General features: G+C 40.2%; 1 protein-coding gene across 2 annotated transcripts in view; it reads left to right on the plus strand.

The window, feature by feature from the left end:
• Positions 1 to 27,064, plus strand: part of peli1b (pellino E3 ubiquitin protein ligase 1b) — a 108,745-nt gene that overhangs the window by 63,815 nt on the left and 17,866 nt on the right. For both annotated transcript variants that reach the window (XM_034185528.1, XM_034185529.1), the window contains exons 2-3: positions 12,452 to 12,738; positions 24,680 to 24,809. In XM_034185528.1, the coding sequence (XP_034041419.1) occupies positions 12,656 to 12,738; positions 24,680 to 24,809 (213 nt within the window). In that variant the 5' untranslated portion in view covers positions 12,452 to 12,655. The remainder of the gene's footprint in view (positions 1 to 12,451; positions 12,739 to 24,679; positions 24,810 to 27,064) is intronic.

A 27,064-nucleotide genomic window follows, 5' to 3' on the forward strand; every position in this document is an offset into this window, starting at 1 on the left:
GAATGTCCGCATAAATTCCTCATGCCGGCCTCTTCTGAATCTTCTCTGTTCTCTCACGATGTCCTGGGTGAATTAAGCCTTAAATTAGGATGTTTTCAGCTCGAAACAGGCCGACGACAGCGCCTGGAAGCGCTGCAGGACGTCCCGCTCCGTGGGAAGTCCTTACACCGACAGAAACACCCCATAATCTCTCATCAGCCGTTAAACTTTTCACAGAAAACCATCTTAATTTCTCGAATAGTGTCCACTCGGATATTCCTCACAGGTCCAGAAAAAATTTTGATAAAGCAACGCGCACCGTCTGGAGCAGCGTGTGAAACAAAGGAATTCAGCCAAGAGGGCGGGACCACATCTCACTCAAGGCCTGCCCACAGGGAAATGACGTCACCGACGCGTGAAAAAACTCATGCATGCGCACGAGGGTTAAAGCATGATTGGTGTAATCGCATGTCATTCAAATCCATATAGTTAAAAAAAAAAATAAAAGGGTCGGTTTATTATCTAAGAGACCTCGTACGCTCAAATATCGCCGTACGCAACGTTGATACATGAGGCCCAATGCTCCATAATGACAACATGAATAAAGTTTTTTTTTTCTTTTTTTTTTCTTTTTAGTTTTTGCTGATTTTATATTAAAAATAAAATCTAAGAAATAACATGTACATACATATTCACACCCTTTGCTCAATACTTTGTTGATGCACCTTTGACAGCAATTACAGCCTCGAGTCTTCTTGAATATGATGCCACAAGTGTGGCGCACCTATTTTTGGGCAGTTTTGCCAATTCCTCTTTGCAGCACCTCTCAAGCTCCTTCAGGTTGGATGGGGAGTGTGGATGCACAGCCATTTTTAGATCTCTCCAGAGATATTCAATTGGATTCAGGTCTGGGCTCTGGCTGGGCCACTCAAAGGCATAATTATGGGGTGTTGTGTGTAGAATTTTGAGGGGAAAAAATGAATTTAGTCCATTTTGGAATAAGGCTATAAAGACAGGGGTAGTGGCCAAGTGGTGAGTGCACTTGGTTTCACTGCGGAAAGTTCCCAGTTCAAACTCCACCCCTGCCACATTCCTCCATGTAATGTGGAGTTCCGTCAGGAAGAGCATCTGCCAATTCAATATGCAGATCCACCTCGGATTTCCTGTGGTAACCTCGAGTGCAAACAAGGGAGCAGCTGAAGGGACTTACTTTTTGGAATAAGGCTGTAACATAACAAAATGTGGAAACAGTGAAGCGCTGTGAATACTTTCCAGATGTGCTATATATCAGGCACGAGCGAGTCAAATAAAAAATAAAATACATATGCACGCACACACACACACACACAAAAGCCCAAATTGAATGTGCATTGTCAAAAAATTACTTCCAAAAATGGAGAAATCCTCTCCTCCCCCTCCACTGTTGGTGGTAAAAAAAAAAAAAAAAGCTGGATCACATTTCTTAGATATTGCACAAAATGCAAGACAGAATGAAAGTGATAGATAGATAGATACTTTATTGATCCCAGAGGGAAATTCAAGGCATCCAGCAGCTTACACATTAGACAAGACACACTCATTGCACCAGACACACAAAATAGGGTTAAGTAAATAAAAGAAAAATAGACTAATCAATAAAAGCTACTAACTAAAAATAAAAATAAAATTTGTGTGCAAGTACAGCATCCAGTCTCAGAGAATATGACGGAGGAGTAAATGTAGTAGTGCAGTAGTGAGGAGGTAGCACAGATGTAAACAGTACACAATGTAAACAGTGTTGGTAGTGCAAAAGAAAGCAATAAAAGGTCGAACAGATGTGTCACAGGATTATTTCTTACTGAGATGGGAAGAGTTGAACAGTCTGATGGCCTGAGGGACAAAAGACGTCCTGAATCTGTCCATGTGGCAGGACTGGGACAGCAGTCTGCCGCTGAATGAGCTCCTCTGCCTGATGATGATGCTGTGCAGAGGGTGCTCAACATTGTCCATGATGGCCAGCAGTTTACTGAGGGTCCTTCTCTCTGCCACTGATGTTAGTGTCTCCAGCTCTGTTTCCAGCACTAAACCAGCTTTCCTCACTAGCTGTCCAGTCGCCCCGCGTCCCTCCTCTTCATGCTGCTCCCCCAGCAGACCACCACAGAGAAGAGGACACTGGCTACCACAGACTGGTAGAACATTCGCAGGAGTTTATGGCAGATCCTGAAGGACCCTAATCTCCTCAGGAAGTACAGTCTGATCTGTCCCTTCCTGTAGAGGGTGTCAGTATTGGCTGACCAATCCAACCTATCGTCCATAAGTGTCCCCAGATATTTGTAAGTCTGGACCACCTCCACATCGACCCCCTCAATGGAGACTGGCTGCAGAGTGGGCCTGGACCTTCTGAAGTCCACTACCATCTCCTTTGTTTTGGCAATGTTCAGCTGCAGGTGGTTTGATTTGCACCACTCCACAAAGTCCTGTATCAGGTCCCTGTACTCTCTTTCCTGTCCCTCTCACACACATCCCACAATAGCAGTGTCGTTCGAAAACTTCTGCATGTGGCACGACTCCGAGTTGTAATTGAAGTCTGATGTGTACAGAGTGAACAGAAGTGGAGAGAGCACGGTTCCTTGTGGTGCTCCAGTGCTGCTGATCACTGTGTCCGAGGTGCAGTTACTGAGTCTGACGTATTGTGGTCTTCCAGTTAGATAATCAGTGATCCAGGTGACCAGATGAGTGTCCACCTCCATCTCCATGAGCTTGTCTCTCAGTAGCAGGGGCTGGATGCTGTTGAAGGCACTGGAGAAGTCAAAAAACATGACCCTCACAGCGCTGTTACCCATGTCCAGATGAGAGTGGGCCTTGTGAAGGAGGTAGAGGATGGCGTCCTCCACTCCCACCTTCTCCCTGTATGCAAACTGCAGTGGGTCCTCAGCATGTCTGACCTGAGGTTTGAGGAAGCTCAGCAGCAGTCGCTCCATGGTCTTCATCACGTGGGATGTCAAAGCGACTGGCCTGTAGTCATTCAGCCACTTCGGGTGTGCCTTCTTAGGAACTGGAATGACACAGGATGTCTTCCACATGACTGGGGCCTTTCTGAGATGCAGGCTCAGGTTGAAAACATGCTGGAGGGGCTCCCCCAGTTGGTTGGCGCAGGCCTTAAGCATTCTGGGACACACTTTATCCGGGCCTGCTGCCTTCCTGGGGTGGAGTCTCCTTAGCTCTCTCCTGACCTGCTCTGCTGTGAAGGAGGGAGGACGGTGAGAGTGGGTGCTTGTTCCGGCTGACTGTGACGATGATGATGATGATGATGGTGGTGAGGATGGTGAGGGTGAGGACGAGGGCTGATCTACTGTGGGTTTTGGTGCTGACGGTGATGATGATGATGGTGAGGGTGAGGGCTGATCTGCTGGGGGTTTTGATGGTGATGAAGTGATAACTGCTGCGGGAGGGGTTGATGGGGGGTTTGCAGAGGTAGAACAATCAAACCTGTTAAAAAAAAGTCTGACAGTGTGTCAGACACTGTGTCCGCCATGATATAACACTATACCCAATACTACAACCCCAATTCAGATGAAGTTGGGATGTTGTGAGTGTCATGATTGGGTATAAAAGGAGCATCTCCAAAAGTCTCAGCCGTTCACAAGCAAAGATGGGGCGAAGATCACCACTTTGTGAAAACTGCATGAAAAAAATAGTCCAACAGTTTAAGAACAATGTTTCTCAAAGTTCAATTGCAAGGAATTTAGGGATTCCATCATCTACAGTCCATAATATAATCAGAAGATTCAGAGAATCTGCATATAAGATCTGCATATAAGTGGCAAGGCCGAAAACCAACATTGGATGCCCATGTCCTTCGATTCCTCAGGCAGCACTGCATTAAAAACCGACATCATTGTGTAAAGGATCTTACCGCATGGGCTCAGGAACACTTCAGAAAACCATTGTCAGTTAACACAGTTCATCGCTACAGCTACAAGTGCAATTTAAAACTCTACCATGCAAAGCGAAAGCCATACATCAACAACATCCAGAAATGCCGCGTTACAACAGCATTGCTTCGTAGTAAAAGAGTGGGGGTACTAGACTGGCCTGCCTGCAGTCCAGACATGTCGCCCATTGAAAATGTGTGGCGCATTATGAAGCGTAAAATATGACAACGGAGAGCCCAGACTGTTGAACAACTGAAGTACATCAAGCAAGAATGGGATAGAATTCCACCTACAAAGCTTCAACAGTGAGTGTCCTCAATTCCCAAATGCTTATTGAGTGGTGTTAGAAGGAAAGGTGATGTAACACAGTGGTAAACATACCACTGTCCCAGCTTTTTTGAAATGTGTTGCAGGCATCCGTTTCAAAATGAACAAATATTTGCACAAAAACAATAAAATCTATCAGTTTGAACATTAAATATATTTTCTTTGTGGTGTATTCAATTGAATATAGGTTGAAGACGATTTGCACATCATTGTATTCTGTTTTTATTTACATTTTACACAATGTCCCAACTTCATTGGAATTGGGATTGTACATGCTATCTCTGGACTGTCAAGTTGTCCACCATACATACGTTCATTGCTTGAGTTGGCTTAATAACTCAATTGAGAAAACTGCTGAGCATTAAACAAGGAAGATATGTTCAATTGCCAGCATTACGAACAACCAGTAGAGAGTGTGTAGGGGCACAACCACTGATTCACCTTATTTTTTCTTTAGTCTTCCAGCCAACCTAGAAAATATGCAAGATTAAAATGAGATTCCTTTTGGGATGCTGTATCAGTATGACATTGCAACATGGCAGCCTCCATGAAGGACCCACTGCTATGTAGCTATGAAGGGCTCATTCTAAGTTTATGAAAACACATTAATTCATTGTTGCAGGCAATTATACATTAATTAACTTATGATTTTTAATTTTAAATTCCATTTCTACTCATAAATAGAGCAAAACCTGAGCAAAAATCACACATAAACAGGCCCTTGTTGTAGCTCATACATATTATTAAATGTCAGGCCAACTTTCATGATGCTACCTAACCACGCTGAATGCCACATGGACACAGATGGGACTGGCCGCAACACAGGCCGCCACATGCTTGGACGTTCATAGATGTGTTTTTCCATGGCTACAGGACGCTTCACCTGAAAACTACACACCAGCGCCAAAAGGACAAAGCGCTTCTGAAGACAAAGAAACTAGTACTTCGTTGCCTCATTTTCCACTCGGTCATCAGAATGGCTTGCTGCTATTGTTCTACTTTCCATCTCTCAGAAAAATGCACGTTTAAACCCTCACAAACAGGAAAGTAGACAAATAAATACTTTATTGTCGCCCCAGGGGTATTTTTTATTGTGTTTACGCATTGCTGGTGTGAGATTTAAAATGGGCTCCTTTGAATGTGGAATCTTCATGCTTTACATGAAGGCACACCTGTACTCTGTATTCACACCTCATGTAACACAGTCAGGTCCATAAGTATTTGGCCAATGACGCAATTCTTGTCTGCCACCACAATAGAATTAAACTGAAAAGGTCAAGATTTTTTGCAGTCTCCATAGTTAGCTTTAATTCCAAGCTGTTGAACAAAAATATGACATGAACAATTTACATAGTGCCTGCACATTTTCCATTTGTCCTGGATATAATCACACCAGATCACCTCAGTCAGGAGTATTCTGCCAATCAACAGCTGTTTAACCAATGGAACATTATGTGCATTTACAAATTGAAATTGTGCAGTGTTTTGGTCTCCAGGACCACAATTAGGAAATACTGGTCTATACTACAAGGACATATTGGTTGTTTTATTTCAGCTAAAAAATTACAAAAATTCTATTTGTGTTCAACTACTTATCAACCTGAATGCATGTAATATACCATAGACCTGTCTGCCACCTAGTGAACACTGGCACCTGCTGGATGGTTTAGAAATGTGTGTCCATATCAATTTGTGAAATTCGTATTTATAGGTTACAGTCAGCACAGGGTCTGTACGTGTAGTAGTCACTGAGTTGCTGGCATTATTGTATGGATGAATAAGAAAGAAGTGTTTTATTGTCCTCTGGATGGACACTCAAAAGATAAATGCTCATATGAACAGTGTCCTTGTTTCACACTATGAAATCCTTCGAACTGACCGTGTTTAAGATGTTTACTTGGAAGGCTTCTGTATGAACTTCATCCCCTGCGTCTGATGGAACTCGCTCGGTAATCCCGCTGTCTAGTACTAAGGAACAAAGCTGCCCATCAACACTCACCATCGTCATAACACTTTATTCTTATGCTTTATTCATGTGGGGTTCTACATTCTCCCAGCACAGAGGCTCTCTGGGACTTGTATGTGAAATATTCTGCTTCTGCGATGAGGACTCTTTGAAAGTGGATAGTGCTGAGTGGATGTTCTTTCTTCTTGTTTATGAATTTACATTGAAGTTATTTAGTGTACAGTTAAAAATAGGAGTAGAAAGGGGGGAATGATATTCTTAAAAAAAGAGTTTGAGAGAGGGAGAAGCCATGACCTGAACTCAAACCCCATGATGTCAAGAATGCAAAAGGTCTGTCATTTTCACTCAAACAGGAAATCCATCTTCTGCTCTTTCACATGCTTGTTTCTCTCTTCCTCCATGTGATTTCTTGCACATATGAGTTCTTCAGTAGTCCTCTGAACACACACACCCACCTCACCCTACAGGAAGATTTGGTCACATGCACAACCAGCCATAGTCCCATAGTCATAGCTGTTGTGATAATTACAGGAGCAGTTTTGGAACTTAAAGTGTGTGTTGGTAAATTTTCCGTCATCATCATCGTTTTTCCCACAAGGTACATCACTGGCCTTGGGGTACTCCTGATAGGGTTAGCCTAGCATCCACCAGTTGCATCAAAGCTGTTTTGTCCATCATGATTTTCTGTGTTTGCAACGTGTCAGTGCCTCTTATTTCCTCAACATAGTTCCATAGGTTCCTTGACGTTCTAACATCAAACAGCAGTTGTTTGTGCAGTGAGTAGTTCTCCAGCCTGCACACATGTACCAAATAATTAAGATGCTGTGGAAGGCAGAAATTCCTGATTGGTAATGTGTTTGTTCCTTCTCGAAGGCATTCGTTTGAGATTTCATATCTCCAGTCCAGCTCACTGTCTATTCCCTTCTTTTTAATCCTGCTTGTGGGTCCATTTATACACCCATACCCACACTTAACCATTCTCCTCATAAATTCATGCCATGTGACCTCAATCGTAAGAAGCTCGCTCTTTGTTAATGACCCTGCCTGCACATTATATAGAAGGAAAAAGCATAGACAGGAAGGATAGTTAGGAATGTCATTCATGTCGATCGCTTTATTTGGTGATCAATTAGTATATGCTTGAGTTCATTCCATTTTTGGAAAGCAGCTCCAATTCTTGCATCTAGGAAGCAAGATGTTTTCAATTCATCCATTTCATTTGTACCTGCAGAGTAATATTAGCCATAAATGTTGTCCTACAAAGGTCTTAAAGGGCATATCTCACTCCAGTCAACACTGTCTTTTTAAAAATGATATACCACATTATAAAGCATTTCTTCTAAGTCTTTAACTTCTGCAGGCTGCAGTATAGCTGATAAAGGTCAAATAAGTCAGAGTGTGTCAGGAAATTACAAGACATATTCACAGCCATTTTTATCTATAATTATTACGTAATGTTTGGAACAGATTTTTAGCTGCATGAAGGGTGATTGCCTGTGTCCAGTTACAGTTTCATGCTTGGACTTACACCAGTACGTCAGTTTGGGTTTCTTTTGGTATTCAGGAAAAAAACTAAACTAATATAAGCACAAAGTATTAATAAATACATATCCTGAGAGATACGTACACCAGCCATGTAGAATAGCTCTGGTTCTACACGGCTCTGTATGTAAACAAAGTTATCTCCTTTCAAATCCTCCATATTTTAAGAACATATGATGGTCAGTAAGTTCTGATCGTGGATCATCCACAGTCATTGATACGGCAAGGTAATGCCGTTAAACGGCTGCGGACTGGTCCGATGTCCATGTCACGGCTCTCCTGTTAAGATTGCAACAGCAGTCACTTTCTCTGTTTTCATGTCACAGATAAAGACATGGATAAAATTCTTCTTTCTCCAAGATTAATCTCTGGTCCAGTGTCCATTTCTGTGACAACTGCAAAAATGAATAAATAAATAAATAACCACACCTCCCATTCCACGCTTTTGGGAGAGGTGACACGTTTAGTTCTGCTAGCCACACAAATTGAATTGAGTGAATAGATCTAAGCCCATTTCTCACGTTGCACCGGCTGTAATTTCTCCATGCTTTCCGGGAGGCATGAAATCAAGCTAATTTCCCCGTATTTATGACTTAATTTATCAGGGCATATGATACCAAAATAAAACACAATGCATCAATATTTTCATAATTCTTTATTTATTTTGTTAGTTTAGTTAGACTAGTCGGCTCATTTGGCATTTCATTTACCAGCAATATGCACTTTAAAGGGATGGCTTTGTTTCCATTATCCCCATGTTTGAGGCTTCCTAATGCTCTGTGATTTTACTCACAATTACTTGGCAATGAATCCATATAATTATTTCTTGCCCCCACTCACCCAAACAACACAACACTATGTTCAAACATTTGCTTCTATATCTCCAAGGCGCTTGGGCTCGTACTAACCAAAATTGGCACATTGGTAGTCCCAGTGGGGGAACAGTTATCATAGCAACCATGACCTGAGTTGCATATTAATTAGGTCACATGGTCAGTGAGCAGAAATCATGTTTTGGCTGATAGAGGCTGCATTACTTATAGGCACCCGAAATGTTGACACAACCTACATCTGACTCCAAGGACTCCCCACCCCCTCCCAGATACTAGTTGATCTTACTGCTTAGATCATGAGGTCATCTAGTGCAGAACTTTACCCTGAGTTGGGCAAGGGAGGGCTTTGTCTTGACTTTTAGTAGTGTTGTATCTTTAATGTACAAATCTGTCACAATTGATTCAAAATCATATGAAGCTACAGTTTTGTAGCTGACAATATACAGTACGTGTGCCATGTTTGAGTTGTACAACTATCTACTGACAAGCAGTACTGTACTACTGTTATAATAGAAATGTTCTTTTGAGTAGAAATTTAGTGTACTTTTTTTTTATATCAGTGGAAAATCAATTTAGAAAATGTCCATATATTTATATTCCAACAAACTGAATGTTTTTTCTACAGTCAGTTATTAATTTGCAAACCTCATTTTCATTTTAAAAAAATCTTTGTAGTTGCACTGCCTGATACATGACAGCACAAAGGCTGTTGTTGATGAACATTCAATAATAATTCTTATTCTCTGTCATAAATTGCTGTGGAAGCAGTCCATTTGGCAGGCTTTACTGTCCAACAGTGAAGAACCTGTGGGGGAAGAAACTGATGTTAATCCTCCACAGTTCACAGCAAAATGCCATCCAAATTGAAATCACTGCTTTTTTCTATCAGAGTTTTCATATAATTGCCATATTTACGAGGTCTGTCCGTAAAGTATCGTACCTTTTTATTTTTTTCAAAAACTATATGGATTTCATTCATATGTTTTTACGTCAGACATGCTTGAACCCTCGTGCGCATGCGTGAGTTTTTCCACGCCTGTCGGTGACGTCATTCGCCTGTGAGCACGCCTTGTGGAAGGAGTGGTCCCGCCCCCTCGTCGGATTTTCATTGTCTGGAAATGGCGGAATGAAAAGGACTTTTTTTCCATCAGAATTTTTTCAGAAGCTGTTAGAGACTGGCACCTGGAAACCATTTGAAAAATTTATCTGGCTTTCAGTGAAAATTTTACGGGCTTCACAGAGAATAAGGACTTTAACTACAGGTTTAAGGACCCCTTTAAAGGACGGTCGGTGTGCCGCGCTGCGAGCTGCGACGACGCGGCACAAACCACTGGATCATTTCTAAGCTGATGGCTCTGTGGATACGAGACCGTCGGGTGCTCTTTCTCTGGTTATCACAAGACCTGGACATCAGCCATTTTCCAGCAGATTTCACTTTTAACAAGAGATTTTGTCATGGAAAGCCGCGCGGAGGCTTCGCGCATCACGACCGATTCGCTGATGAAGCGAGACAAAGGAACACCTCCGTTTCGGCGTGTTAGAGGACAAGTTGGGACATGTCTATCTCGGCTTTCAGTGCTTACCAGTCGAGTGAGTATAAAAGAACTTGTGGAGAGCTGGACATGTCCCAACTTGTCCTCTAACACGCTGAAACGGAGGTGTTCCTTTGTCGATACTTTACGGACAGACCTCGTATATCCTATGCAAACAAAAATTTAGATTCCAAATTTCAAAAATTTTAAATCCATCTGCCCGTTTGTCTAGGAGTCTTCGAAGTGCAACTCCTCCAAAACCAATTTATGGATTTCAAATAAACTTCAAACAATGATGGAAGATCTAAATGAAGGAAAATATTTGTGGTTCAATGTCTTCAACAAGTGGTAATTGGGCTTTTGTTGTTCAAAAAGTACATCATGTTAGTTCATGTCCATTTTAATGCATGTACAGAGGTTTATTTACTACCACTAGGGCTGCCACAAACGACTATTTTGATAGTCGACTAGTCAACGATTATTTTTGCGAATAGTCGACCAGTTGGATCATACATAATTTCCTAAATTAAGACCTGCAGCATTTTCCGAGAAACGTCAGAATGAAAACATGAACATTTCCAAGTCAGTGACTATTTCTTAGACTTCATTTACATCAATCATTCAAACAGTGTGGTACGTTATATTGTAGTAAATCTGTGTCAGGTAGGCAGTTCTCAAAAACTAAATGTCCATGCTGGAAGGAGACAAGTGAGGGAAGCCACCAAGACACAACTCTGGAAGAACTTTTGACTTCTATGAGTGAGAAACTGGGAATAGGGCAACATTTTTATTTTTATCTTCATTTTACTTATAGTCCCAACTTTTTCAGAACTGCTATAAAGAAAAGTGTGAACATTTTATTGTGTTTTAAAACTTTGTGGAGCAAATGCAAACAACAAACTGTTATAAAGAAGGAACAAATACACAGACATGTGCAGGAAAACTTTGAAATTAACTGAACAGAACAATGCAGGCTGATTTGACTCCCCATATTTTTGTATAAATAAATCAGAATAAAATAAGACGTAACTCACTTTGAAACGAATAAAACATATAGCTGCAGCTTAAAATAACTTTGAAAAATAACAAAAATCAGCAGCTTGTATTTTTATTCTGACTCCAGTTCATTTTAGTGTGATGAAGTCATTTTTTTCTCCTCATCAGTCACGTTTTTGTGCTTGAACACTACATTAAGCTTAAGATTGAACAAATAAACACCTTTGGAAAATAACAGCTGTTAAAGTTCAGAGTTCTCACCTGGTTTTTGTGATCTGTACCTCTGAACATCACTGCAGCTTCTCCACAGCAGGGTTTTTTAACCCATGAATGCATAATTTTTCCTCAGTTCATTTATATATTCTCATTTTTTAAGGATATTTGACCGTTTATTTCATCTCATGATCTCATAAATTCAGTATACGACGTGCACATGGTGTGAACAGGACGGTGCCATCAGAAAAACACTGGTAGAGAAAGAGCAGAGAAAAGTAAAGGCAGTTCCATGTGTTTTTTTTTTTAAATGTTCGCTCAGGTTAAAATCGTTTCTCTCTGCTTGCTTGCTGTGTCACTTACACTGATGGTTCTCAGCAGAATGTAACGTCTCGTGCCTCCGTTCGCAGTCTGCAGTGAGTTGACTCACACACACACACACACACACACACACACACACACACACACACACACACACACACACACACACACAGACAACTCCTCCGGTAAACTGTGCATTTTAAACGACTTTGAACAAGACGGCCAGTGTTTTAATCGGCCGTCTTATCCAAGTTTGAACATTCAAATGACGGCAGGATGGCTCGCTGCCTAAAACTATGAATTGAGAGAAAAACAAAGACTTAAATAAAATAAACGACTCGTCGACTACTACATTAGTTGTCGACGGTTTCATTAGTCGACGTTGTCGTGACTAGTCGACTAGTTGTGGCAGCCCTAACTACCACCAATGTAGAAATACATGGAAGCAACTAATATAACAGAGTGCAGGGTATCATTGTGTGATTTTCCTGACAGATCTCTAGTTTCTTTCAAATGTATTCATTTTGCCTACTGCAGTTACTGTACCTCCACTCAACTCCTTCTAAGGTCAAGATAAACATGCTACTTCAGTAGCACATTTTGTATGCTTAATAAAAATAAATCTTCCACTTGGACTAAAAGGTGATTTTTGGCCACATGAGAACCATAAGTACCAGAAGCTACTATAAGTTATGCTGTCTGCACCATCAAGGAGCACTGTGAACATGCATCAAATCAAACTCATCATGCAATTTCAGCAAATTTGTATGCAACCTGCTGATGTTGTCTCACATCTACTTTTTTTGTCCTTTCTTTGTTACTATGCAGGGCAGGACAAGTGCTGAGCGGGGGCCACATGAAGCATGAGAGGGTGGAGCTGAGGCTAAGCTGACCCTTCCCCTTCCTCCACCTCCTCCCCTGCCCACCATACGATCAGCACCCTCCCCTCCCCTCCTTTCCCTTTCCTGTCACCCTCACCTTTTTCCATCTCACCCAGCTCACCTTCCTCTTAACCTCAATCAGCCATTCCTAATGTACTCCCCGGAACAAGAAAACATCTCCACCACCGCCTCCACCAAAGTGCCAGTGAAGTATGGAGAGCTCATTGTGCTGGGGTACGCAGCCACACACTTCACACCTCCCCATCTTTACATATAGGAACATCTATATATTAAAAGCCAAGTGGCCTCTGTGTGCGTGTATGCATGTGTGCGTGCTTGCATATATATGGCTTTGATCATGGAGAAACCAGGGAGAGCTGACATTTCTCGTTAGGTTGCTTATGCATTTTGGGTCAAGGGTAAATGGCGCCAAAATGGACAGTTAATAAGACAAATATTTTTGGAGAATTAATGATATTGCGTAACAACAGTGGACATTGATAATTACATTCTGGGCTCACATGCCATCCAAAATCATTATAGAAACTTTGCATAATTTATTACCATCCTTGAAAAATGTCAGCTACCTGTTTTATAAACACTATCCAATCTAGAGCCCATGGATCCCCACGAGCAACGCACTAGTCTAAATTTAAGGCCCTGTCCACACGAAAACAGATTTAGGTGCACCTGCATACGTTTTGTTCCGTTTTGGTGTTTCATCCATACGTAAACAGCATTTTGGACGGCCGAAAACCAGCTAAATATTAAATTAATAGTTTTTCCGCATTTCTGTACTGTGCATTCGATTTGGATTTATCATGTGTATTTATTTTAAACTGTCGTGAGCCTCACAGCACCAAACAAAAACACCTCATGCGGAACATATTAATATATTAATAGGTACATTAAAGTTCATGTGGACCCACCATTTGTTTTCTTTTTTCCATGATTTGTAAAATCCAAAGTTTTTCTGTGTAGCATTCCAGTCTTTGTATAAAATCCAAAAGAAAAATTTCTATATGGTGATCCGATCGAAAGAGACCAAAAGTGAGTTTTCTGAACTGGACAACAGTCGTGTGACTTTCTTTCAGTCCCTACAGTGTTTTTTTTTTTTTTTTTTAAGAAAAACTGTATTTTTCATGACTGTGTTGTTTTCCAGCCATAGGAAGTCCATTGAAAGGTGTTAATTATACTTATACATCATTTTTCTGCTGATTCAGTTGACACCATCCGCTTGAATGACAGAGAAATGCACGCGCACAAGATCGATCCAAACTGAAGTGTGGAAAATTATTCATTTAATATTTAGCTTGGTTTTAGCACATAGCTTTTCTCTCTCTCTCTCTCTCTCTCTCTCTCTCTCTCTCTCTCTCTCTCTTGTTTTCAATCCATAGAAAGTCCAGGGAATGACTTAAAAACACATATGCGCTCACTCACTCAAATTACAGTGCCACCCACAGGCCTGGCATGTAGATAAATCTTGTGGATGCAGATAAATCTTGAAATATTGCTGTGTTTATGGAACACTATTTAAAAACAAAGATCATTTTGTATCCGTGTGGACAAGACCTAGGAGTCACAATCCCTGTGACCTTGTTTAACTTCATATGCGTTGTCCTCGTCCACTCAGCTGTGAATGAGTGCCACCCTTAGGTGAGGAGTAACCTGCAATGGACTGGTGTCCCATCCAGGGGAAGCTGTAGACTCTCATCTGCGTATACAGGGATAAGCCTTGGGGCCTGGACAGGACTTTTCTCTTTTCTCGAGAGCTCCACTGATGGTTTTGAAATTTACAGATTTTAATTTGATCTTGCCTCCCACTCATGTGTGCGTTGCTTCGTTAGAAGGATTGTTGTAGTTGCTGGATTGTTAAGAGGCTCATGATGCTTACTGAATAGGTTGGAGTTGTTCTGCAAGAGATTCATATACTTTTGGAGACTGATCTTGATAAAGAGTTCTATCAAGGAATTTGAAATTGATTACAGTTTTGCAAGAGCAGACATTGACACAACAAATTACCCAAATGGAATGTGGGAGTTCTTCTGCTAGAAAACCCTGAAAGCTGGCAAAGGTTGAGTTGTAGTCATCAGTGCTCGCAGGAGGAGGTGTCTTGTGAATGTCATCCACAGGAGTGAGTGCACAGACTGATTACAGTTTGTATAATGAGCTAAGTTCAAGGAGACTGTTTGTTTCTGCCAGATTTCTTCTTAAACAAGACCCTGATAGCTGCCAGAGATTGTGTTAGAGTAATCATCAGTATTCACAGGAGGAGGTACTTCTCAGAGAGCATTCTGAATATCATCCAGAGGGGTATTAGTGGATGGTTTTGTGGAAGCAATGGAGGTGCCCTCATTGCACTGCTTGAGAGGCTGAGTGAGGAGTGGGAATGTCTGGGTTTGCGTGGTCCTGGATCAAGACTAAGATCCAAGGCCTCAGTGACTTCCTGTGTTGAACTTGATGAGACATTTGCTTATATTTAAAGTGGCATTCATGTCTCTGGCAGAGCAGGTAACTCAATGGATAAGGACCTGGCCTGCCAATATATAGACCTGGGTTTGAATCCCACTCATGCTGTTTGTGACCTTGGGCAAGGCACTGAATTTACATAATAACCTGCAATGAATTGGTAACCCGTCCAGGGGGAGCAGTGGAGTCTTATCCGCTGCACACCAAGGAAACTGGTGATAAGCATCAGCCTGATGAGTCTCACGCAGTGGTGAGCACAGCTAACCGAAAAGTTAGCTTCAATAACCGCAAACCCGCTAACTGAAAAGTAAACTTTTATAACACTAAACTGATTATCTGCTAAAAAATGTTGCGAAAGTTACAGCTAACTGCTAACTTTTAGTATTGACTCGGTACATTGTCAGCTAGTCAAGCCAGTTTCGAGTTTAAGCACCGAAGGGGCTTCTGAGTACATTCCAAAGCGATCACAAACCAAAAACAAACAACGAGCCAGAGCTTTTGTCTTTATGCACCCGGCCTGCTGCTGCCACAAGTCTGCTGGGGGAGGGCTGAGCTTCTCACAGTGGCCTGACTGTTGCAAAACACCTGATAGGAAAAAATGTTTGATTTTAGGATTTTGGGATGTTTTTGGCCATTAACCTTTACTCACTATGCCAGCAAAACAATGTTAGTGGACGGAAAGTTAGCGGAACTACATTTAGTGGAAGCTAATTGGTCCGCTGATGGTTTTCAAAGTTAGAAGAAAAGCTAATCTGCTGACAAAAATGTAAACTGCTAATTAGTGGTTAGCGGATTAGCGGAACTGTGCCCACCACTGGTCTCAGGGCCTATAAGGACTTAAATCATGTCTCTGGGAGCTTGGCCTTTGAGGTCATGAGACAGCTGGGAAGATCTTCATGAGGTCTGATGATGACGATGATAACTTTGCAGAAGAACAAGTCTTTAGAGTCCTGGTGCTTCCAGGTTTATTCTGTGGTTATGACATTGGGGTAATCCTTGGGTGACATTGAGTGGGTGTCAAATGGCTTTGCTTAGGAAATTTCAAATGATGAGTACTACATGCCTTGTGAGAGAATGCCAGTTATGATTCTTTGGCCTTGTGGCTTGCTTTCCTGATAATGATCTAATGTGCTTTGCCTTCACGCAGTGGTGGGCACAGTTCCACTAATCCGCTAGCCACTAATTATTGAAGATAATGTTTTCATTATCGGATTAGCTTTTCAGATAACTTTGAAAACCATCATTGGACCAATTATCTTCCAATACGTTTTGGTCCGATAATTGTTAGACCGATAACATATTTTTGCAGATGTGGTAAACAAAGCTTAACAGTTACAAATATTTATGAAGTCTAAAATCAGTTGTGTACCTACCTGTTAAATGTTTTGTAGTAGATGTGCAGTTCTATCCTCTGCAAACAGAAGAGAGCTGGTTCCAGAAGAAACCGCTCTATCCTCTGCAAGCAAAGGAGAGCAGGTCACAGAAAATTTATTTTGACCCCATACTGATATGCTGGCAATATCACCCAAGTCATCCAAAGGTATACAGTTTTAACTTATGGTTAAAATTTTAACCAAACTAATTTTGGACAAATTATTTAAATTAATGTCATGTCTGAAGTTTTATAAAGTGAAAATATCAGATATATGTTTTAGTTTTAAAGTAATGCACTAATTTTGAAGGTTTCAGAGTGAACATGCTGTGCCCAGTGCATGATGGGTAATCTCAGTACATTCACGACAGAAGAAATGCATTTGAGACACTCTGATCAGGCTCCACACGGACAACAGCATTAAACTCTTTGTATATTGTGCCTAAAACTCTCGCAAATATATTCTCTGGGTTTATAGACATTGTTATTGTGTTTGTTTTATGTAAAAATGCCAGAAGAAGCCCAGGTTGCTTCTCCATTATTTTCAATTGGAATCATTGCAATCGATTCCTGTTTGCTTTTTTTTTTTTTTTTTTTTTGCAAATGCCTTTTTTTTTACAAATAAAAAAATGTCATATTTTACAAAAGCACATTTATATGTAAACAGCAACACACACCTCACATTAACGTGTTGGTTTTTACATAGAATGAATGAGTCAACCAATCAGTGTTAGCGGAGGCACATGTTACCCATAATCCCTTTGGCATCTGCCTGTGTTTGTTACAAAACTTAAGAATTAGTGCATTATTTAACATTAAAATATATATGTTATATTTTAACTTTGTACAAATGACAGAATTGACATTAATGGAGTTATTCTGTCAGTATTAATTTTATTTATAACTCAAAACCATAAGTCAGCACTGCTTTGTTTTCCATGACCTCTGCCTCACGGTCATGCTGTTATTGAGTAGAGAGTTGAGCTTCGCTGCTCCTCTCAGCTGCTTCTCTGCTGGAAGCCATGTAGTAAACAGGAGCTTCCAGAAGGGGGCAGGGTGCTTAAAGACAAAAGTTCTGACTCATTGTTTGGGTCTGTAGATGCCCACTTGTCATCTGTTTGCAACAGATAGAGGCTATTTTTGGGAAGTAAGGATGGATTGGTAGTTGGTAATCAGGACCTCGAGCAGTCCTGTTGTGCAGTGTTATTCAGAATTGTCCAGTGCAGTATGAGATCAGCAAATAAAGGCCCAGAGGAGATTGGCATGAAACACTTGAACCTTGGTATCAATGATGTGGCCACCGTATTTATCTACATGTCGGCGGCCATGATGTACTGGAGAAAACAGGAAGTGCTTTGTGACTTTATAGTGAAATGAGGTCAGATTTGTTCAGTGGCAGCTCAGGATCTTCATCTGGATTTCTCCTCATCAGAGGTTTGTTTTGACTGTTGTCCACACTTGTGTAGGGGATAAGAAACTTTCACAGCTCAAAGCACATAAATCCACACACACATAGACAATCACACGCAAACATGTACACTTCAATACATGTACTACACAATGAAGGACTTCTTATATCTGTCGGTCTCCTGTTTATTCCCCAGAGAGTTACTCCACCCCCTTTCCCAGCCCACTCCACAGAGGGCTGCAGATGTCTGACATGCTCCTTACACACACACACACACACACACACACACACACACACACACACACACCAAACACCAAACACCATAAGCAAACACAGCCTACATTCACAGACATTTAGGGCACGTACTGTACATCTTGAGACACAGTTGGATTCACAGCTGACTCACAGTTTGTTGTTGTGGGATGTGTTACAGCAGTATTGTTAGGGAGAGCACCGTGGAAATCTCTCCCTAGTGGAAAAATGCAGCGAGCAGAAAATGATGTTCCGTGCCTTTACAAGGGAGAACCCCGCTTTTCCATTTTGCTCTGCTTTTTCCGCTCATAATTTTTATTCTATGTCAGGCCACCTTTTTCCAAGGTCAGAACACATTTTTGCTGGATAACACACAAACAGCCTTGTAAGCACCATTAATCAAAACATTAGGGTACCATAAATGTCCTGTTTGTACGGATGAACCGAGCTGAACCAATCTGAGTTTTCAGACATGGAGAACAAAACTGAGAGAAACATTCATTTAGCACCAGTCTTATACCTTGGCCTTTTTAAAAATAAGTTTAAAACATGTTTACTGAACTGTAAACTCTCCCACAAAAGTCATGAAGGCACTGGACTGAGGTGTGTATGCTAAAATCATTGCAGGAGAACAAAGGTCCAAGTCTTTAGAGTCCTGGTGCTTCCTGTCTTATTGTATAGCTGTGAGACTTGGTCTGCTTAAGGTTTCTCCCTCAGTATCATCAGAGTGAGTTTTTCCTTACCACTGTTGCCTATGTGCTTGTTCTAGGGGTTGGTAAGGTTAGACCTTACTTGTGTGAAGCGCCTTGAGGCAACTTTGTTGTGATTTGGCACTATATAAATGAAATAAATTGAAATTGAATTGAAATGGGAATCAGATTTTTTTAATATCATTGAGTGAAATCCATAAACACGCTATCATGCTCAGTATATCGTGTGTGTGTGTACATGTGCGGGCATTGTAAATTCTGTACTATGAACAGTGATACAGAATTTACTGAGCTGGTGTGAATAGGGGGGAAAAAAAGTTCTCCATAAGTGTTGTCACATACTGATAATGTGTGGTGTCTATGTCTAAACTGTGAAAAGCTTCTCCGTCTTTTCATATTTCTCTGATATTCTCTGGCTTTGTAGTGTTTTATCTTGCACATAAAAGTCACTAATGTTTATGAGTTCAAGAACTATTGCACACTAAATGGAACACAATGGCAAATGGTACGAATAATCCATGTATGTGTAGGATTGGGTATCGAGAACCGGTTCTTTTCGTGTATTGTTAAGAAATTATTCAATCCACAGATATCAATAGCTTTTTTGCTTAACGATTCCCTTATCGGTCCTTTGTGTTTGAGGGTGTTTATCGGGAAAATGATCATTTCTCAGCGTTGATTACAGACCCTGCAGCGGCTCTGTAATCAAACACTTCTGCAGCGTGACACCACTTTGAAGCTTGAACCAATGAAGCAGTGTTTCGATTCGCTGCCCTTCAGACGTGGCAAGTTCGCTTCTTAACCCCTCTCAAAGCCATTAAAATATGTCAATCATGAGTCACTTTTGTGCAGATTAAAGTCACTAACTGGGACTCTTGTCTTGTTGCAGTCAAGAAACGAGAATCGTCCTCCGTTCCGTCCACACAGCTTCAAACACTGCGCTGCTCTCTGCTGAGTCACGTTACAGTCCAGCCACAATTAATAACTTCAAAGCAAATTGCCGCTTTAGATAAAATGACACCTCTTTCCAAACGTTATAATACAGACAACAAACTACAATCAACTAAAATGTTTTTCCCCTCCCAAAATGAGACGTGTAGCACAGCCGGCTGCAAGAGCTCAGCTCAGATGTATGGCGTGACATTCATGCCAATAATGTCTGAAAGGAAATGCTTTTGACAAAAACTACAGATTTTATTTCTATTTATGTCCAGAGATCAAGGATCCACCATGTAGAGTTTATTTATGTCCAGAGTCCAGTGACCAATTTTATATTTATTTGCTTTAAGACTCAATAAAATGTTGTTGACATAGAAAACCTGTAAAGCCTGCTTAAAGTACACAGAAAATTCACAAGAGGTATCGATAAGGGACTCGATAAGGAATCGGATCCAGAAGCGGAATAATTAATGGTATCCGATACTGATAAAATCTTATTAATAGTCACGTGACATACAAGCCACCAGTCAAATGAAAAAGATCCACTCAGCCATTATATAACACATAGGGCACAAGCTAAAAATGAATTTGTGATCTGATGAGCAGCGGGACATTCTTAAATATCTGATTGCTCTTCATTTAAGGTAGTGTTGACAAAAACACAGAGATGAATGAAATGTTCTCCCCATTTAGGTGCTGATTGACGCTATTCATATTTCTTTGATGCAGAGCCAAATTTATCACGTGTTTTGCACTTTGAGTTTTAACTTTTACTCATCAATGAACTATTTAAAAAAAACATTTGGCAGTCAGTTTATCAGTCTCACAACTTTGTAGTTGCAAAGAGACTTAACAGCAGCGGTGTACTCTGTAATTACCCACACAGTCTGCTGTCACATGATTATGTAGTGTTACTGATTTTGTTTTGTTTTTAATTGCGGGGTTGTGTAGGATAAAGTATGCGTCTGTGCCCACAGAGTATCATATTTCTAGGCCTCAGCTTGTTTGCGTTCTTTTTTTTTTTTTTTGTAATATTATTTGGATGTACTTTTATATGTGCACATCACTGCCACACATGGGAATCCGCCTGGGTTTTGACTGCCAGCACACTTTGTCCCTGCCGTCTTTCCAACTACATACTAAACTTCACCATGGTTACGCTCTTGCCATGGTTACTCCTCCCAAACCTTGCTGTGACTGTGTTCACTCACCATGGTTACCTATAAACCCTGGCGGCACTCTTTGATCCCCGCAGGCCTGTTGTGTCACCAGTCAAGAGAGAAACATTTGACTGTAGGCTGAGTGTCCATCAAACCCGTCTGCTCTGCTGGTATCGGACTAATTACATGATGATACAAAGGCTGGTTTCATTTCAAGACTCTGTGATCAGCCAAAGGCATGTTCTGTCTCAGCGGTGCGCCCCTTTTATTGCACAGTTAGTTCTGCTGAGTTTGACTGAGTCCAAAATTTTCACTTAAGAAAACAAAAAGAAAAATCCTGTTTACTTTTAAGAAAACATTTCAGACATTATTCCTGCTTATGAAATCCCTGCATAAGCACCATGAATCATGGCACTTATTTGTCTCTGGGAAGCTTTCATCAGTCACAAAACACGTGCGGAATCAGTTACATATATGATTAATTGTGTCTTTTTGCCACCCACACATGATCCTGAAAAGGGAGTATCCTTTGAACATGTGTTTTCAAATACTTCATCTCTCCAAATGTAATCATAGAATGACTAGTGTTCTTTTGTCATTGAATGATTGCAGTTGTGGGAATCACTTTAAAAATATGGAACATTTAATTGTGAATTTGGAAAGTAATTCCTCTTAAAGGTACATGCACGTTTGATTTTTTCAAAAAACTGACAAAATGTACTTTGTGTTGAAATGTAGTTATTACACACGTTTCTGGTATTTGGTGTGATTCCATGTAGTGAGTTTGCTGCGTGAGATTTTAAAGATGACTTGAACAAGGAAGTGCATGTGCAAAGTTAGAAGTTCATGGTGCATTTGATGGAAACTGGGAAGTCTGAGTTTCTGACTTGCAGAGAGGAAAAATACTTTTAATAAAGCTGTGACAAAACATTTGTCTCCCCGCTGACTAATTTTGGCCATAGTAAAAATGATGTAACATTACAATGTTGTTGATACAAACATTGTAATGTTTGTATCAACAACTGATACAGCAGACCTGTGTGAGTGTTTGACCTGTCCAGCAGATATCCAGCAAAACAACAATATAAAATATACCCAATTGTAATCCAGAGTCCTTCTGCCTCTGTTTATTAGTTGTCAATTTCTGTCTTTGTTTCCATTTTCTGTTATTTATTTATTTATTTATTTTTGGACCGAGAACGGGGGGGGGTGAACCCGAAGTGTTAAGCTGGTTTTCTGCATTCATAAACAGGAACTCATATGTATAATTTTGGGGTTTGCAAACGTTTTTGACCATTAAATTTACTCACTTTACCAGCAAAAAAAAAAAAAAACATGTTAACGAAACTAAAGTTAGCAAGGGCTAATTGGTTCGTTGATGGTTTTCAAAGTTAGCTGAAAAGCTAATCCACGAACGAAAACATCAGCTTTGCTAATTAACGGTTAGCGGATTAGCGGAACTGTGCCCACCACCGTATGTACTGTATGTACTTCTGCGTTCTTTCAGCTCCTTGACGCTAACACAAGCACATGTAGAAAATAGTGTCCTTTGATTCTCAAATGGCATACTGGCAAACTCATTTTCCTAATGTGTCATGATGTCTTGTCAGTTTTTACTGACATGATTCAAAATTGGAAAAAGAAAAACATTCCAGAAAAGGTGAATTTTGATCATGTTGGAGAACTGATTGCAAATCCTTTGTTTGTGTACTTTGGAACAAAATTGTAATGGCCACAAAGTACATACTTTGTATGACTTAAATCATAACAAATACGGCAGGGTTACTGCTTGAAGGTTAAGACAAGGTAACTAATTTTCTTAAGGAACGTATTTAAGAGTGAGCATGCTGGGTGAGGGCTGATATTTGAAGATTTGCTTGTTCTTTATCACTGACACATTTCTGTAAATGTTAATTCAGTCTCCAAAGCCGAGTTGATTATTCAAATGACTACAATTTAAAGGTCCACTAAACAGTTTATTTCATGCAATTTAATTAAATTTATTGTAGCCATGTTGAAATGTAGTTATTACACACGTTTCTGGTATTTGGTGTGATTCCATGTAGCGAGTTTGCTGCGTGAGATTTTAAAGATGACTTGAACAAGGAAGTGCATGTGCAAAGTTAGAAGTTTATGCTGCATTTGATGGAAACTGGGAAGTCTGAGTTTCTGACTTGCAGAGAGGAAAATGCTTTTAATAAAGCTGTGACAAAACATTTGTCTCCCCGCTGACTAATTTTGGCCATAGTAAAAATGATATAACAGCAACTAATGTATTTAAGTGTATATAAGTTTGTGTATATTCGGGGTTTTCACGTATCCCATAATCCCTTGCGTGCCAGAGAGTCGCTGCAGTCAAAACAACATAGAGAATCCACACGATGACAATTGTAAATGAATATTATACTACAAAATGTCATTTTTTATGCTTTTCATCACGTTAATAAGAGACTGCTGCATGATACACTGAAAACTTGCTAAAACAATTATAACAAAAAATCCGTGTCTGCTACGTTTAATCTGCATGGAATTTAATAAGCGCAAACCGAATTTCAGACATATTGTATATATTAGTCTGGAACAGAGGACAAACAGTGTTGTAAAGAACAATAATCAAGATGTTAAAGAGCAAACTTAACTTTCCCTCAGAACGACATGATCAGGAAGCGATTGTAGCTCACAGCAGTAACAGAGAGAGCCTGTGATTCTCGCATGTTTATATAAAACAAACGCAATAACAACGTCTAAAAACCCAGAGAATATATTCACAAGAGTTTTAGACACAATATAAAAAGAGTTTTATGTTGCGGTGTTAATTGTGTTGTCCGTGTGCAGCGGTTAAAGTGAAACGTGATCAGAGCGTCTCAATGCAGTTCTCAGTGTTACTGAGATCTCGCAGCGCGGCGACCTCTCTGAGATTTTGCGGGATTTGAAACCTGAAAAGCCTCAATACAAATAAAATGGCCTGATGTGGAGTAAAAAAAGCAGAAGAATCCCAGAATGGACAGGGAAGGAAAAGTGTTGAAACAGAGACACTATAAAGTATTGCAAAATAAAGGTTAATTTTATTGAAAACATCTTGAACAACAGTGATAACGGGGATTTTTGTGCTATCCCGCTTCCAAAGTACTTTATATATCTCAGTTTTATTTATCTTTTTTTTTTTTTTTTGCCCCTTTTTCTTCTAGTATCAAATCTCAGTAGGTCAGCTACAGTCAAGCATGTTCTCACATTCTGTTTTTTCCTTCTCATTCACAATGATGAATCAAATTCTAAGTATTTTTTAAAAAACTTTTCTAACTGGAGGATGTTGAGTAATACATGCAGAGCGATGAACCGGCACAATCACAGCGTTGTTGGGACTCACAGAGGCTCCATTCTGTCCGAGGAAACGCCTCTGTTTATTCTCGTTTCCTCAGACATGTATCAGGCTAAATGGGCTTCTCTGTGTTTATTTTCTCAGCCATTCTCAGATTATGTTTGGAGGGATTTGTTGTTTGCAGGAGCACGATCAGCTTTTGTCAGAGCATGTACGAAAAATATAGGCTGCTATATTTGCGAGCGTGTGTGTGTGTGTTCGTTCACTGGCTCTTGGAGTCACAGAGGGAAGGCAGAGAAATAACTCCAGTGTTTTTCACAAGGACTGTTTTCCTAACAGATTGTCCAGCTGCTGAGACAATAACGCCAATAACACTCAGTTGTTTTTGCATGCGTGTTTGTATTATTGTGTGTGTGTGTGTGTGTGTGTGTGTGTGTGTGTGTGTGTGTGTGTGTGTGTGTGTGTGTGTGTGTGTGTGTGTGTGTGTGTGTGTGTGTGTGTGTGTGTGTGTGTGTGTGTTCATATTTTTACTTCTGGTGTGTGCAGGTACAATGGCTCTCTGCCCAACGGAGACAGAGGCAGACGTAAAAGCCGTTTCGCACTTTATAAGAGACCGAAGGCGAACGGGGTGAAACCCAGCACAGTTCACGTCGCCTGCTCTCCACAGGCAGCCAAGGTGACGCACACAAATGCACGCAAAGGACATGTTTTTGCCATTTCTGCAAAATCTTGTTAAAAACAACAAAAGATTTAGGCAGAGAGGAGTTTTGATAAATATGCAGTATTTGATGCTTTGTTTTCTGTATCAGTGTCTCAAGCGTAAAATCAAACCTGAAATCTTCAAACGTTTTGAAAAGAAATCAAATAAATAAAATAAACTTAAGCAGTTAAACCTTATTTTTAACAATAAATTCAAAAAAAGTTGTAGATGTGTGGTCTAGTATGTCATCACAAAGACAGTTGAAGATTAACCCACAGTAATAAAATGAAGCCACCTGAAAGAAATTATGCATTTTAAAAGATGACAAATTGTCATACATTGTACTTATTTATATTTATTTACAAATAATAAATATTTTGCAGTTTTTTTAAAGCTTTTTAGGCACATTAAAAGTTATTTAAACAAGATATGTATTATGAAAAGCTTATCTTCCACCTTGTGCAAAAAAGACAAGTGTCACTACTAGTTTCGACCTGATGTTGTTAATTTCACATCCAATGTCTGTGTCCTCTAGATATCATGTATTCGTCCATGGGCTTGTTGGTCTAAAAATGATGAATGGTCGCACGTAAATCTGAAAGATTTTGTGCTTTGGGACCAACACAAACTGGGTCTATAATTGAGTGTGGTATGTTTGTGGTATTTAAACAGCAATATTTAGACACGCCTTATTTATGGGTTCATGGTGCCACGTACCCTCTGCACACAGCTGGGTAATATAGCCAAAAATCATATCCCCATATGTTTAGGCTGAAGGGCGATACTCAATATATATCAGTGTTTTCTACAAAATGGGCTAAATATATTCATTTTTAACTTAATATCACATGTATGATGTCACAAACAGTTGTATTTAAAGACTAATCAAACAAGAACCCTTCCAGATTTTTCTTTCTTTATCAATAAAGCACAGCTGTGCAGATAGGAAAAATGTAAACAGCAAGAGTGGGTCGATTATTTTTAGCAGCTTTTTAAAGATTTCTTTCTCCACTATTGCATGATGTTGAAGGCCACAGCTTCTGTTCCAATGAACTTTGTCGTTGGGCAGACTTTACCGGCTGCAAAGACTTGGACACTGCAGGAGCCCAAGGTGTCTGCCTTTTTTCATAAAACAGTTTGTGGTTCTGCTGCAGGTGAATTAGTAGATTGGAAGTGCTTCTGCCTTTTGATACAGTTTACATATGGCACCTTTTACAGATAATGCTTTGCTCCTCATCTGAAATTCTAAATCTGAATCTCCAAGTTACAGAACAGGTTTTTGTTGTTTGTTTTTGTTGTTTTTGTTGTTGTGGTTTTTTGTTTTGTTTTTCTTTACAAAGACTGCTTTCATGAAAAAAATTGTCATAGCACAACATCAAAGATATATCAATTGGTATTACAGTGTTATCTCCATATGTCCTTCTGAAACATATGCGAGTGTGTGCCGAAGCACAATAGTGCATAATAGGAACATGAAACTGAATTGCATACAAAATAAAGGTAATAACCAATGATAATCATGCTGTGTGTGGACAAATGGGGTAGGGATGGAGGTATTGAGTTTTCATAGTGGGTTCAGACATAAAACATTGTTTGCAATTAAAACTGATCTACTGATAATACATCATTAAGATGTCACAATCTGTGCCTTGATACAAAGCAAAAGTTCACTTATACATTCCAACCTTATAACAGACAAAGAACGCTCAGTCCAACACAGTGCACAGACCGTCTTTATAAACATCAGGAATGATACAGGGTGAGTCTTGTTTTCATCGAAGCTATCTTTACAAAGTGCAAAAAGCTTCACAGATGTAGCCTCTTGCAGCTTGTTGTTAAGGTGTAATTAAAAACATAACATTTCCAGTTTCAGTGAAACGTTGATTAATTGTTCTGCTGTAATTTGCTACAGTTTTGAACCCAACAATTTATCAAAACTACCACCTTACCCACGCAAAATTAGTGTTTGACATTTACCCATTCACATGGCAGTACCACAAGCATCCATTTAATCAATGGCTAGTACACTGGAGGCAATTTGGGGTTCAGTGTCTTGCACAAGAAGATTTTACAGCACAGACCAATCTAGCCAGTGATCGATCTCCCAACCCTTTGGATAATGGGCCACAAACACAGCCACGTCCACATCTGTCGTGATCCAACAAAAAAAAAGTTCAGACTCACCCCCCCCCCCCCCCCCCCAAAAGAAACGTGTCCCCAAAAGTGACTGC

Source organism: Thalassophryne amazonica, chromosome 13, assembly GCF_902500255.1.
Source record: "Thalassophryne amazonica chromosome 13, fThaAma1.1, whole genome shotgun sequence".
NCBI classification, from domain to species: Eukaryota; Metazoa; Chordata; class Actinopteri; order Batrachoidiformes; family Batrachoididae; genus Thalassophryne; species Thalassophryne amazonica.